Source organism: Trematomus bernacchii, unplaced genomic scaffold, assembly GCF_902827165.1.
Source record: "Trematomus bernacchii unplaced genomic scaffold, fTreBer1.1, whole genome shotgun sequence".
In the NCBI taxonomy this organism is placed as follows: domain Eukaryota; kingdom Metazoa; phylum Chordata; class Actinopteri; order Perciformes; family Nototheniidae; genus Trematomus; species Trematomus bernacchii.
The window spans coordinates 1,212,196-1,227,376 of record NW_022987521.1 but is presented as its reverse complement, the minus strand read 5'-3'; the positions used below and the strand labels follow the sequence as shown (position 1 = coordinate 1,227,376).

The 15,181-nt window shown below is 41.8% G+C and overlaps 1 protein-coding gene across 1 annotated transcript in view; it reads left to right on the top strand.

Annotated features, from left to right (window-relative positions):
* fat2 (FAT atypical cadherin 2) overlaps positions 1–6,764 on the top strand; it is a 102,933-nt gene extending 96,169 nt beyond the window's left edge. Inside the window, exon 30 of the mRNA XM_034117773.1 lies at positions 6,004–6,764. Coding sequence (XP_033973664.1) covers positions 6,004–6,515 — 512 coding nt within the window. The 3' untranslated portion in view covers positions 6,516–6,764. The remainder of the gene's footprint in view (positions 1–6,003) is intronic.
* Positions 6,765–15,181: the final 8,417 nt, after the last annotated feature.

Below are 15,181 nucleotides of genomic sequence, written 5' to 3'. Positions count from 1 at the left end.
TTCTTCCCAATGTCCCATCTTTTTCCCAATAGCCAATCTTCTTCCCAATGTCCCATCTTCTTCCCAATGTCCCATCTTCTTATCAATGGCCAATCTTCTTCCCAATGTCCCATCTTTTTCCCAATGGCCAATCTTCTTCCCAATGTCCCATCTTCTTCCCAATGGCCAATCTTCTTCCCAATGTCCCATCTTTTCCCCAAAGGCCCATCTTTTCCCCCCCAATGGCCCATCTTTTCCCAATGGCCCATCTTTTCCCCAATGTCCCATCTTCTTCCCAATGGCCAATCTTCTTCCCAATGTCCCATCTTCTTCCCAATGTCCCATCTTCTTCCCAATGGCCAATCTTCTTCCCAATGTCCCATCTTCTTATCAATGGCCAATCTTCTTCCCAATGTCCCATCTTTTTCCCAATAGCCCATATTTTTTCTAATGGCCCATCATTTTGAAACCCCCATATTCTGTGTTTCTAAATCAAACTAGCTAATAAAGCATTGTAATATGCACAAATAGGTGATTGGTCAAATTTAAGATTGACTGAAGATACATAAAATAACATGGCACCTTCTCTTACTCTGTTTAAGGCCTCAAGGAGAAACCTATTCGCCAAAATAGAACAATGAATCAGACAAAACTAAATTAAGTTTTATAAATGTGCCATTTAAAAAAAAAACTCAATATCAAATCAAATCAAATCAGGTTTTATTTATAAAGCACATTTTAAAAGCGATTTTTGGTCGAGCCAAAGTGCTGTACATGTAATAAAAAACACATTACTATAAAACACAATAAACGACAATAAATTACAACAGATATAACTTAAAAAACAAAATAAGAATAAAACACACGGAAAAGTCAGGAGTCATATATACATATATAAAATATACATCTTCTACTGAATCTCCACCTCGTAGTTGTGACATATTCCTACCACATGTTCCTCTTCATAAATACCAGTGTATGAAATGGCTTCTTATAACTTTCACCCATCATTTGTGTATAAGAACTAAAGCTTTACATGGTAATTTGAAGACAATTTTGTTAATGGCCCAATCTTTTGAACGCACACCGTCATTAATTACATCGCCGCGACTCATTTCCGACAACGTTTTGTGCGATTAAAGTACGTGCATGGTGTCAAATCCAACGCATATAAAAAAGAACCTCAGTTTTAGGAGAGGAAATGTTCTTGCATGAGGCGCTTTGTCTCGCCCTCTCTTATTATCTTTATTTTCATTACCTTTTTCTTTCCCGTTGCACTCTTACTCACCCCATCTCCTTCTGCTCTTTTGTTATCCTGCTTCCTTCCTTTTTGCCCTCCTAACCTTTCTCTCTCAGTCTTCCTTTTGATTTTTTGTGCAGACATTTTTTCTTTCATGCAACAGATCAATAAGCTATGCTCCATACAGATGAAGAGGGTTCATCTGCGTGACCTTAGTCGTTATCCGCCTCGTTGTTAAAGTGGACGTCAGCTGAATCCTCTTCACTTAGCTTTTTTTGTGCCACTGGACCGCATTGTCCATGTTCTCTGCACACAATTGGTTTTAAACTCTGAAAAGAAGATATAAGTTTGGTATAAAAGCTTGGCAGGATGATAGACAAAGACTTACTGATGGAGCTTCTTGGCCTTCTTTCACAATCGCTGTTATTGAAATGGTAATGATGAATCTATTCACAGAGCCCCATTACACTGTCAGTCACCGTGAAGCCGTTTATGGACATAGAAAGATTTTCAAGATTTTTTTTTAAATATAACTTTTTAAATCCTGCCTCAGTTTTACCAAGTGCTTATTTGCAGTATGTAGTAGTACATCGTGACATAGTGACATCACTATGGAACCCTCGCGCTCCTATTGGCTAACGCTCCAACATATAGTCCATACATACTGATATACACCTGAACATCAGCAGGAGAGGACTCTTTAAAGTAGAGACACTACATACTGATATACACCTGAACATCAGCAGGAGAGGACTCTTTAAAGTAGAGACACTACATACTGATATACACCTGAACATCAGCAGGAGAGGACTCTTTAAAGTAGAGACACTACATACTGATATACACCTGAACATCAGCAGGAGAGGACTCTTTAAAGTAGAGACACTACATACTGATATACACCTGAACATCAGCAGGAGAGGACTCTTTAAAGTAGAGACACTACATACTGATATACACCCGAACATCAGCAGGAGAGGACTCTTTAAAGTAGAGACACTACATACTGATATACACCTGAACATCAGCAGGAGAGAACTCTTTAAAGTAGAGACACTACATACTGATATACACCTGAACATCAGCAGGAGAGGACTCTTTAAAGTAGAGACACTACATACTGATATACACCTGAACATCAGCAGGAGAGGACTCTTTAAAGTAGAGACACTACATACTGATATACACCTGAACATCAGCAGGAGAGGACTCTTTAAAGTAGAGACACTACATACTGATATACATCTGAACATCAGCAGGAGAGCACTCTTTAAAGTAGAGACACTACATACTGATATACACCTGAACATCAGCAGGAGAGGACTCTTTAAAGTAGAGACACTACATACTGATATACACCTGAGCATCAGCTGGAGAGGACTCTTTAAAGTAGAGACACTACATACTGATATGAATATGAATATGAGCAGAATATGGCCCTTTTAATCACCAGATTCAAAGGGCCATAATTTTTTACCTTAAAACATCTTGTCGACCTCCTCGTCCTCTCATCTATACTTGTCCCTTCCTTCTTGCTATCTTCGTTTGACCTCCATCTTTCTTTCAGTCTCTCCATCTTCATCTTTACTCTTAAACCACTTCTCTCCCGGATCTTTTATCTGTTTCTCACCTCTTCGTCCATCTTTCACTCTCTTGGTTTCTCTCTTTTCCTCCATCCTTTGTCTCAGCCTCACCTCTAATTAAAAACCACTCTTGTTTATCAACTTGTTTCCTCTCTCACCTTGAAACTTTCTCTGCTAATGTTCTCTGTGTCTCTCTTTAATATTTCCTTCTCTAGCTCGAGATGTTGTGCATGAAGGGAGGAATTTGAAGATTTTCTGCAAAGCGCTCGTCGCTGTGTTTCCTGTCAGTCAAATACCATGAGCTCAAATCCAACACCATGGGCTTTATAATCTTTTGTTGATTATAATTAGCGCTTAATTGCTATCAGCAGGGGTTCAATTGGGCCGGGGCTAAGCCCCGGCACATAGGACGATGCTCTGACGTCATCACCCTCGCACATTTGTCATATGTTTACAAAAAACGATATATATGTTAAAACTTTTCTCGTTCTTAATGCAGACTATTTAGGGTCGATATGTGTTGACTTTGAAATAGCAGATCTCTGTGACCGGATATCGTTTTTTTGGCTTAGTGAACATGTCTCTGCTCCGATCAGGAGCTGCAGCACCGCCCGGACTCCGCTGCTGCTCCGTGCAGAGAGTCTGCAGCGGTGTGTGTGTGTGTGTGTGTGTGTGTGTGTGTGTGTGTGTGTGTGTGTGTGTGTGTGTGTGTGTGTGTGTGTGTGTGTGTGTGTGTGTGTGTGTGTGTGTGTGTGTGTGTGTGTGTGTGTGTGTGTGTGTGTGTGTGTGTGTGTGTGCATGCGTGTACAAAGAGAGTCGGTGCCGCCAAACGACCCGGCCGTCTTGTAACACGGAGCCCTTCAAATTAACTGAGATTGCCACACAACTGTTCTTTAGCAAGTGTGCAGAGCAATGTTGATTTAAAATATAAATTTGAAGGTTGGATATTTGTAAATAAATAAATATATTAATAATTTAAGATTGAATTTAATTTATTTGTAGCACTTTCTATTGATTGTGTCATTTGGTGGCATCAATGTGGGCATTTGATACAGATAATGGAGCAGATACTATAGGGCCTCATATACAGTATAGCCCTTAAGGTCAAATAATCAGACCCCCCCCCCCTCGCACCTTCAAACAGAGCCCCCCCACATATAAAATCCCCCAATTTAACCCCTGGTTATCAGTGTTGTTATTATTGTTTGTTTGCATTCAGTGAGTGCTAAGCACAAATGATAACCCCTGCCTGGTCACAACCTCTTCAGAAAATCTGAATTAATGTCAATAACAGCACGTTTAATGCTAATTTAGACAATTTAACCAGGTCCAAATGATCAAATACACAAATAACTGCGTCATGTATGCAGATAGTTCTCCAACAGAGGGGATAAATGAAGCTTCGCTGCAAGGTCGACAACAAATCTCCACGAAAAAACTGAGAAAAATAACTTTTTATCCGACACCTGCTGGCAAACCCTGCGTAGGAAGATTTAGAAAGTGTATTGGGTGTTACATTTCATTAGCATTGGAAAGTATTTCAGGGTCAGGGACTTAGCTGGAGATTAATTTCAGGGACAAATTCAAAGTGATGAAATGTTAGGAGCACACAGGGACGTATTAAAGAGCTTTTCATCAAGGTTGTCCTTGAAGTGTCTAAATCTTGATTTTAATTCAAGAAAAGAGGATTATTCTACTTTTACAGTCTTTGGAAATCTGCATGAGCAATTTGTCTAAAATAATAAAATAAATGTAGAGACAGCTCCTTTCCTCCTGTTCCCACGCCTTCCTTAAAAAGGATTTAATATGCAAATACTTAAAGCGTTTTAAAACCCCAGACTTGTTCAAATCTGTCCCACACAGCCAGTGTTCCTCTGTCAGTGACAGCAGGAGTTTGATAGTCTGAGACCTGATTCACTGTGTTACAACTATTCAAGACTTAGTGCCAAACTTAGTTTAACACTTCTGTTCTCCTTGTCTGGAGGTCAATGGTTTTCTGAATGTGTTTTTGGTTGTTAGCCTGAAATAAGGTCTGTGGTTAACACAAGCTGAAGAGATGTTAACGCTTTGTTCTACGACATATAATCCGTCAGTAAATGGTGGTCTAAATGAGACGACTAAACGCCATCAGGCCCAACATTAGCCGCCTTTAGCTTAGCGGTTGTGACGTGAAGTCATGTGACCGTGCTGTAGTTCCTCAATAGCCCAACATTAGCCACCTTTAGCTTAGCGGTGGTGACGTGAAGTCATGTGACCGTGCTGTAGTTCCTTTATAGCCCAACATTAGCTACCTTTAGCTTAGCGGTGGTGACGTGAAGTCATGTGACCGTGCTGTAGTTCCTTTATAGCCCAACATTAGCCGCCTTTAGCTTAGCGGTGGTGACGTGAAGTCATGTGACTGTGCTGTAGTTCCTTTATAGCCCAACATTAGCCGCCTTTAGCTTAGCGGTGGTGACGTGAAGTCATGTGACCGTGCTGTAGTTCCATTATAGCCCAACATTAGCCACCTTTAGCTTAGCGGTGGTGACGTGAAGTCATGTGACCGTGCTGTAGTTCCTTTATAGCCCAACATTAGCCTCCTTTAGCTTAGCGGTGGTGACGTGAAGTCATGTGACCGTGCTGTAGTTCCTTTATAGCCCAACATTAGCCTCCTTTTGCTTAGCGGTGGTGACGTGAAGTCATGTGACCGTGCTGTAGTTCCTTTATAGCCCAACATTAGCCTCCTTTTGCTTAGCGGTGGTGACGTGAAGTCATGTGACCGTGCTGTAGTTCCTTTATAGCCCAACATTAGCCACCTTTAGCTTAGCGGTGGTGACGTGAAGTCATGTGACCGTGCTGTAGTTCCTTTATAGCCTAACATTAGCCACCTTTAGAAGACATGTGATGCTAGCTAAAGATTATTGAAAAGTGTAAAAAACTAATATTCATACACTTGTATCATAAATATGTGTTTGCATCAGAGCTTATTAAAGGAAAAATCCCATCAAAAGTCATAAAACAAGTCATCAAAAGTAATAGAAGTCATACAAAATGTCATGAAAAGGTTGCAATATATTATGACATGAAAAGTCTTACTATAAAATGTCATAGAATGCTGTATGTTCTAAAAAGCACTACAGTATAATAGGCTGATCTGTCAGACTTGTCTATCTAGAGATGATATCATGATAAATAACTCTAAATATTCCTCTCCTCTCTCAGTTTATCCTGCAGACCCGGACTACTACGGCCGCCCAGCTCCAATTCAGGAGTTTCCTCAGTTCGACATCGTGGAGGACACGTACTCCACCTCCACCTCCACCATGGACTCTCGTAGAAACTCTCGATTCGGCGGCTTCCCGTTTCCCCTCGAACGAGGCGACCGCCGCGCCCCTCTGCCTCCGTGCTACAGCAACCAGAACCTGGACAACTTCCTGGGTCCAGACGGGCTTCCTTTGCCCAAAACACAATGCCCAAACGAGTACACGGCCATGAGCTACTACCCAACTCAGCAGCACAAAACCCAGAGTCTGGACAACGTTTCGGGCGGATATAAAAGACTCAGCATGCGTTTGAGCGTTGCCATGCCGTCGTACGCGGAGCAAGTTAGCCCGCCACCGCAAGCTAACACCGCGCAACCTCAAACTCGACCCGCGAGACAAAACATGAGAAGTTACGATGGGTCCAGCATGGTGGAAAGCGACTATGGTAGCTGTGAGGAAGTCATGTTTTAAAGGATATGGTGGAAGACCCCTTGTTTCTGGGGTGATTTGAGTCTTTTCACTTGAAAAAGGGAAGATATACAGAGATATGTTCTGCTTCTTCACGTTAACGATACGATACGTTAAAGGTCTCCTATCATGCAAAATGCCCTATTTAATGTGTAAAATACACTTAATAGTGTCAGAGAACTCACAAAGTGTCAGAAAACACAACCCTCTCTCTTTTCCTCCGTACCCAAATCTCTAACAACGGGGGAACAACGGAGCTGATCCAGATTTTCTGCCGATTTTACGTAATATCGGAAATGTGGGCTGGCTTTACACCCACGGGCCTATCAGAAACGTTGCTATCAGAAACAATGCGTGATATTTTTATATATATCTGAGACCCATAATATATGCCTAAAAATAGCATGATAGGAGATCTTTTAGGACATGTTGGAAGACACTTGTTTCTGGGGTGATTTGAGTTCCTTTTCACTTTCATATGGGAAGATATACAGAGATTTGTTCTGCTTCTCCATGTTAAGGCAGCTTTGTGAACAGCTTTCAAACTCAAAAACTCTGTGAGATCTGACTCTGGTTTATCTGTTTGACTCAAAGTCTCTACTACAAGAGTTTTTTCTCGATTCTTCTGCGGAGAGAGTTCAGCAGAGGTTCATCCCTTTTGTCTAAAAAGAGGCGCCGCCGAGAGCCCTCACAAGCTCGTTAGGGCTGTGAAAATGTGAACAGTGTTACTGACTTGACTGTGAACTGTTTCGAAGAGATAAGACTTTTTCTTTAAAGCTTCAACACGAGAGAATCTGACTCTCAGAAGCTGATTCACAAACACTCACTGCAATGCAAACTACATCTCCTGCATTTCACTTCGTAAACACAACATGTTCAGCTCTGCAAACATTGATAACGTTGTGGAAACCATTCAACAGTACCTTGTGATTCAATATTTTGGCAGCAGCAGGCATTAGATGAATCCTGAGCTGTATGAACAGTGTTTATCACATCCTACTCTGCTGTGTGCTGTGGGCAACTGATTTAATCATACAACAACTGCAAAAACACACAACAGGGTTTACCGTGTGTCTAATGTCGGCCCTCTATTTCAAATGTACAGGTATTAAAGGTGACACTGAGCAAGATAAACATTTCACTGCTTACTGTTGTTTACCGTTAACATGAAGGGGGCTGGATCCCCGTAACAAAGAAATATATGGAAGCCGTAAAGTTGGTGTTAGTCGATGTATTTGTGTAACTAGTATTAGGCTGTTTTCCATGTTCTGTACATAATGAATATGAATGAGGGGACTGGAGTAGAGAAAGGTCTATGCCGCCATTTGAAATGGTAAAACATACGTGTAATGATCAGGAGCTGGTTGCGCATTTTGCAACAAATGTAAAAATACATGTGTTATATGTAAAGCATTTCATAAAATGTACTGTTTGACAGAGAATAGCCACAACATTCTCAATCAAATATCACCGTATCTTTCCATCGACGCCTTTTAATATAGAAGGTTTAGAGCAACGACTCATTTTAATTAAGATTTGTTTTTATAATTGTCTTAATATTTAGTTTTTAATAAAAGATTAGAATATACATTTTGCACCAGAGGGGAACCAACTGAAACTATGCAAGGAGAATAAGTAGATATGTACATTGATACACACATAATAGAATATAAGAGAACAAAATAATCGATAAATTGTAAATGAATAATTATTCCCAGCTTTGTTTAAGGTGGATAATTGATAAATAGGTGACGGATAATGGCTTGTATTAAATATTAATAATATTACAAATATTTTAATTTTGCAAAATGGTGAATAACAAGCAAACATTTACATTTTAGGAGATTTTTTATTAGTGTTTTCCAATTAACTGAAGTCCCGTTTAGTACAACAAGCACGCAGCACGGGTTATTACTTTATCATTTATGATGCAAACACATGATTTATTCGGCCACTCAGCAGTTTATTCTTCAGTCTGGATTCAGATGTGAAACCTGGATGAATGATGTGGGTTTTTAGCGATTTTAATCACATTTCCTTTCCGTTTTTTGTCGTAAATGTGCTGCATTTCTTTCCGTCCAAGCATGTAAAGCAATATTTCTTTGGAGATCAGCAAAAGTCTTATATTACCAAATCTTATCCAAACCAGGCTGTTTCATTGCCAAAATATACCTGAGAAAACACATTTCATTGCTTTTCGAAATGACATTTTTAATCAAATCTGAGGATGTTTTCTCCGAGGAGCTTCAATGCATCGCTGTGGGTTCATGTCAAATGTCTATTCCTGCTATTAACTGTGTACGAAATCACCTTATAGTGTACAGGTATTGTGTTGTACACACAGTGTGTGTCTGTGTGTGTTGTTTGTGCAGACTTCTTGAATGTAATTTGTTTTCATTCATAACGTTTATTTTTGTAATCAATGTGCCCCCCCCCATGTTTCGGCCTGTTGTTTCTCTGTGAGAGATTTTATTAAGATGTTTCAGTTTTTGTTTTTCAATATTGTAAAGAGAATATTAATAAAGATATTAACTTCTATGAACGCTGATGCAGGTCCTCTTTATGTTTCATTTAGTTCATATAAAAAAAGTGCTATAGTATGTCATTAAGTAAAGTAGTCATTGTGCAGATTGGTCCATTTCAGAATAATATATATGATATATTTTATAATGATTGATCATGAAAGTGTTCTCAAAGCTGGTAAAGGTGCAGCTAGTTTGAATGACTTTGTATACTGCAGGGTAGCTTGTGGATTTACTCCAGGTGGAACTAAAGTCTGATTTAACACTTGATTATATTTCACATCATTCATCCACATCTGTAAAGTAACTGAAGGGATTAAATATATGTAGTGGAGTACAAGTACAAAGTAGCATAAAATGGAAATAGTCAAGTAAAGTACAAGTACAAGTACCTCAAAATTGTACTTAAAGGGGACCTATCATGCAAAATGCACTTTTGTACGTCTTTTCTACATGAATATGTGTCCCCGGTGTTCCAGGGAACTCACCAAGTGTCAGAAAACACAACCCTCTCTATTTTCCTCCATACCCAAATCTCTAAAAAAGGGGCTGCAACGGATCTGATAAAAACTGATCCAGATTTGAACACTGTCCTGACGTCAGGACGGTGGCGCTACGGCTATTGGGCCAACTCTCCACCTATCAGGGGAATGAGAGGTTGCCGTGGCATGGTAACACGACGCTCGTAACTCGGCCCCATCCTTTGCAGGGGGGCGTGGTCAGCTGCAGCGCATGCAAAGACAGGGGTGGAGGAGAGCAAAATAGAGCGAAATGAGGTATGGCTAAAATGCATGATCTGTTTGGTATTTTGAAAAAGAAAACGTATAAATATACCTTATATAGGAATGGCCCTACAATATATTATTCAAATATAGCATGATAGGTCCACTTTAACTACAGTACTTAAAGGGGTGGTAGGTAAGTTTGAGAAACCGGCTCGAGATACACTTTTTGTTATATTCCATGGAATGCTCTTAACATCTCGATAGCAATGAATATCTGAAGTGCTTTGACAAAAAATCCATAAGAAAATATCATCTGTGGAAGCTGTAGTACTGTAAAAAGCACGACCAATCATTTTAGCCGGCCCGGCTAAAGTAACTGGATGGCCTACCTGCCTGTCAGCCTTCCATCTGTGCACAAACTTATCTCGTGCCCTCATTGGTCATGTGCGCGTTCGTGTGTGTTGGAGGAGGGGCTCTGTGAGGAAGTGGCAGATTTTTTCCGGCTGTGTATTTTCAAATTCTGGCGCACTCGAGCTGGTTTCTCCAAAATTACCTACCCCACCTTTAAGTACATGTACTTAGTTACTTTACACCTCTGATAAACAGTCCAAAATATGTAAAATAGCAGAGTCACATGCTTCAAATAGAAATACAAAGACACAACGAGGGATCAATTGATTGTGTTCAAAGATTTGACAGACTTCTAAAAATCGTTTTGAAGTTTAAAGCGTTGCCGTTATATTTTAATCCAATTTCCTGAAAGCACATTTATCTACACCCATGGATCATCATCAAGCAAATTATCTATTGAGTCTTAACAGAGCGATAAAAGTGTATTTATATAGAGATTTTCTTTTACTTCGTATCTCTTAACACGATGACAAAGACATAAAAATAAACATCTGATTCGTCTCCTTCTGGAGGACAGATGTTTGTTTATGTGAGACAGAGAATAAAAAGCCAGAGGACACAGAGAAAGTGTCTGTGTGTGTGTGTGTGTGTGTGTGTGTGTGTGTGTGTGTGTGTGTGTGTGTGTGTGTGTGTGTGTGTGTGTGTGTGTGTGTGTGTGTGTGTGTGTGTGTGTGTGTGTGTGTGTGTGTGTGTGTGTGTGTGTGTGTGTGTGTGTTTTCATGTGCCTGGGCTAGAATAAATCATTTTTTTGTGGGGGGAAATAGAGCAATTTACAGGCATGTCTGAGGTGACAGTGAGCAGTAATGAGCCGAGGAAGAGGTTGCAATTCGGGGAAAATCCATTTCAATCCCAACACCTATTACACCTATCTGCTGCAGGGGATTCTGGGAAATGCAGCGGACGTATAGCACCTCATTGTTGTGCAGCTGTTGTGGACTGTTTACATTAACAACAGGTGATTTACTGCAGCACAACGCTCTTGGGTTACATGAATAAATGGAATACAGGCTGCCAGGTTGTTTCACAGCACATTGAATATGTATTCCCAGGAAACTGCATTTCAGTCAGACAACTCACGTGTTTCTTTAACATGTTTATTAGAAGCAGCATATAGTTGAGTTTGGCGTCTAGGCTCGGGTCTCATCACTCCACAGATATACATAGCACGATGAGTGATGATTAAATAACTAACCCCCCGAGCCTACAGGTGGAAGCTGGGGTGGTGGTGGGGCAGGCAAGCAGCAGCGACGTAGAGGTAGCTGCAGCAATAGCAGCAGCAAGCAATACATAGAGAGAGATCTGGCAGGTTAAATAGAGCGGCATATTAACCTGTTAAGCCCGAGAGACCCCGGTACCGGGGCACTGCCGCAACATCTTGCAGGAAACAGTGTCTGAGGGCATGTTCATTTAATAAACTATGAATGTTTTATATCCATGTAACGGGAAGAAACTCATCTAACTGATCATTTTTATTATTTTTTCAGAAGAAAACCCACAATGCTAACACAGAGGGTGTTTCTCAATCGCGAGTACGCTTGCTTGGTAGCAAATGTCTGCCGAGCATCTTGCTTCAGAAGCGAGTCAAGAATACCTCCTAGCCTCGGAAAACGAAGAATGGAACAGGCTAACAGGTGTGCAGGTGTGCGTCATATGCGTCATCTGAGAGGCCCCGCCTTAAATGGAGCGCGATTTGTTAGAAAACTCAAAACTGATTTACAACATGGAAACGTTTGTCTTGGTTTCGTGTTCGATGCATGCATTTATTGAGAAGGAGGAAGAGATAGAGCGGGAGTGTCGGCGGCGTCTGTCTGCTCGGAGGAGGAGGATGTTCTGTCGGCACCTGTGCGGAGGACGTGGTGCTCGGGTAGGATAAATAATGTATTGTTTTATTCAATGTAGGGAGAATGGGCAAGCTAGTTAAATAAGTGTTGCCGCTTGCCTTCCGTGCGAGTTTTATTCTCTAATGTGAATCAAGTAAATGAACTATCCCTAATTACTGCATAGTTAGTTTGTGAGTTGTCATGATGGTTTAAATCACCCTTGGTAGACACCCCTTTCTATTGCCATGCTTCCCGCACAATAATCAAACAACACTTTTGTCCCGTGTCAATTTTGCATATATAGTTTGTGCATGTTTATAGTCGTTCTAACAGTTTTCGATGCGGAGACAATGTGTAATCACATTGAAATTGTTTGTTTAATCATGTAAACACACACACACACACACACACACACACACACACACACACACACACACACACACACACACACACACACACACACACACACACACACACACACACACACACACACACACACACACACACACATTGCAGATTACAAACAAATGAACCATTAACAACAAACAAATGTCAAGTAAACTGAAACTGCCCTCTATTCTTTATGTTGTGCAGGTCCATCATTACTGCAGTATGAATGCCACCGTGCCAGTCCTCCAGCGTTTTTTTGCTGACGAGGACGCCCGCCCTGACTTTCGGCTGGGCAGGGAGGCCATCCAGCAGCTCTTGGTGGCGCTCAAGACGGAGAGGCACCACGGATGGGGGGCCACTCTGGAGGCCCTGGTGTTTCTCTTTTGGATTGCCAGTGGCTCCGCTTACAGAGTGGTCTCCTGTGTCTTCGGTGTGCCTCTGCCGTCCGTCCACCGGATTGTCCACAGGATGGTGGATGAGGTGGTGGCCGTCTTGCCCCAGTTTGTCCATCTCCCACGTGCGGAGGACTTGGCGGTGGTTGGTGAGGGTTTTGCCCTGTTGGCTCACCACAAAGCCTTTCGCAAGGCAGCTGGGGCAATTGACGGCTGCCACATCCGCATCAAATGCCCAAGTGGCCCTGATGGTCCAGACTACTGCAACAGGAAGCTATTCCATTCAGTTGTGTTGCAGGGAGTCTGTGACCATCAGGGACGCTTTGTGGACATCTTTGTGGGTTACCCAGGATCCGTGCTTGATGCACGGATTCTGAAGAACAGCCCCATCTACGCTAGGGGGACTTACCCTCCACCAGGGTATTTCATCCTAGCTGATGGTGGCTACCCATGTCTACAGGAACCCCTGGCCCTTATCACACCATATAAGAGGCCAGTGAGAGGCATGGCAGAACAACGGTTTAATTGCCATCACTCCAGGGGTCGCTCAATCATTGAGCGGGCCTTTGGGGTGATGAAAACCCGCTTCAGGTGCATCTTTTTAGAAACACTTGAAGTACATCATGAGTTTGTCCCCAAGGTAATGAATCATTCTAATGTTTCTGTAGCAAATTAGTTCATTACAATCCTAATATCCTTATTCTGCTATACTAACACTGTCTTAATGACTAACAATTGCATAGTCACATACAATATGCATCACACTTTGTTTTGTCCTTTTTTTGCTCTGCCTTGTGCACAGGTTGTAACGGCATGTGTAATCTTACACAACATCTGTGTCGGGGTTGGAGACGACCTACCTCCAGACGACGCCGCTCTGGAGGACAACCAGCCACCTGCTGCGGATGAAGGTGCATGTGGGGAAAGTGAGAGTGGAGCAGCATGGCGTGTGGCCCTTGCCAACGAGGTGTCCGCACTTGCTGGTGCTCCACAGGACCATGACTATTGTGCACAGGTGAACATCATGGCTCAAAGCCCATGTCACAATCTGCTTATACTGCAGTAACTGTATTTTGTAAAATGATCATCTCTCCAGGACAGAACCACTAAACTAACATAACACTTTCTGCTTCTGTTTGCAGCCTTGAAAAAGTCCTGGCGGATAAACAGCGAAAACATCATAAAATTACCAATTCTGCCTACATGTGGGAGATGGACCCTCTGGCAGGGGGCTGCGCTCCATCAGGACCAGCACCTCTCTCCACCTGAACAGTTTCTTCACCTCCGCTATCGGCCTCTTAAATAAGGCCTGGCCCCCCCACTGACACTTTACCTCAGCCACAACGCAGACTCTATGCATTACATTAATGCACACAATGTTCAAATATTGCTTACTGGACATATTTCATATGTTATATTCTATAATTCACTGCATTCTATTAAGCTGTAAATGACTGCTTGACTTTATTTGCTTGACTTTATTTTATTGCTATCTATCTATATTTGTTTACAGTGTTGTTAATATAGTTCGCTATCTGTGTACTTGTGTTTCTTTGTTTTATATTTAATGTATGCGCCATGACATCAAGTCAAATTCCTTGTACTTGTGAGTATACCTGCCAATAAAGCCCTTTATGATTCAGAATAATAAAATGTGTATTCATATATCATACTTTGATGTCTGCAAACCTTTTTTACACATATCGGTGGACATTGTAGCATAAAACACAAATATCAACAAGAGGCAAAGTCAAAACAAGGTTCTTTTTCATTCTGTCACATTTTTTATTTGGGGGCAAAACACTCCAAGACAGCCAAAAACTTGTCGGACCTTTCTCGGGCCTCTGCTGCTCTCTTGTCATCTGCCTCTCTCTGGTAGAGGATGTCCTCCCTTAAGAGATCAAGGTAGGGATCCTCTCTCTCCCTCTTTTTCCTTCCTCCTCTCCTCTCCGTGTCGCCCTTGTCTTTTCCCTCCTCATCCTCTCGCCCTTTCTGACCTACCTGGGCAGTGCTTGGCCCCGGATTTGCGTCTTGGATGGAGGAAATCAGGCAGGGGGGCGAGACCGCCGCAGACTGCCCTAATGCCTCATCCATTAGGACAAACCAGGCCCAAGTCGCTGCTGTGGGTTTCCCGTTCTCGGTGCCCTGCCCTGAGGCGGGACACTTGCATTCCTGAGCAGTGAAGACCAAACACATACACGCATTAATATATGAAAACATAATACATTTTAATTTCAAACCTTTATTACAGGTGAATCCCATTGAGATCATTGATCTCTTTTTCAAGGATGACCTGCTGCAAGTAGGTTCCACATGAATACATTTGAACATATAAAACAACAGCAAAAACAAACATGATCATGTCTATAACCTCTCACACCTTGTACTTCATTTTGAGGTTGTCCCACT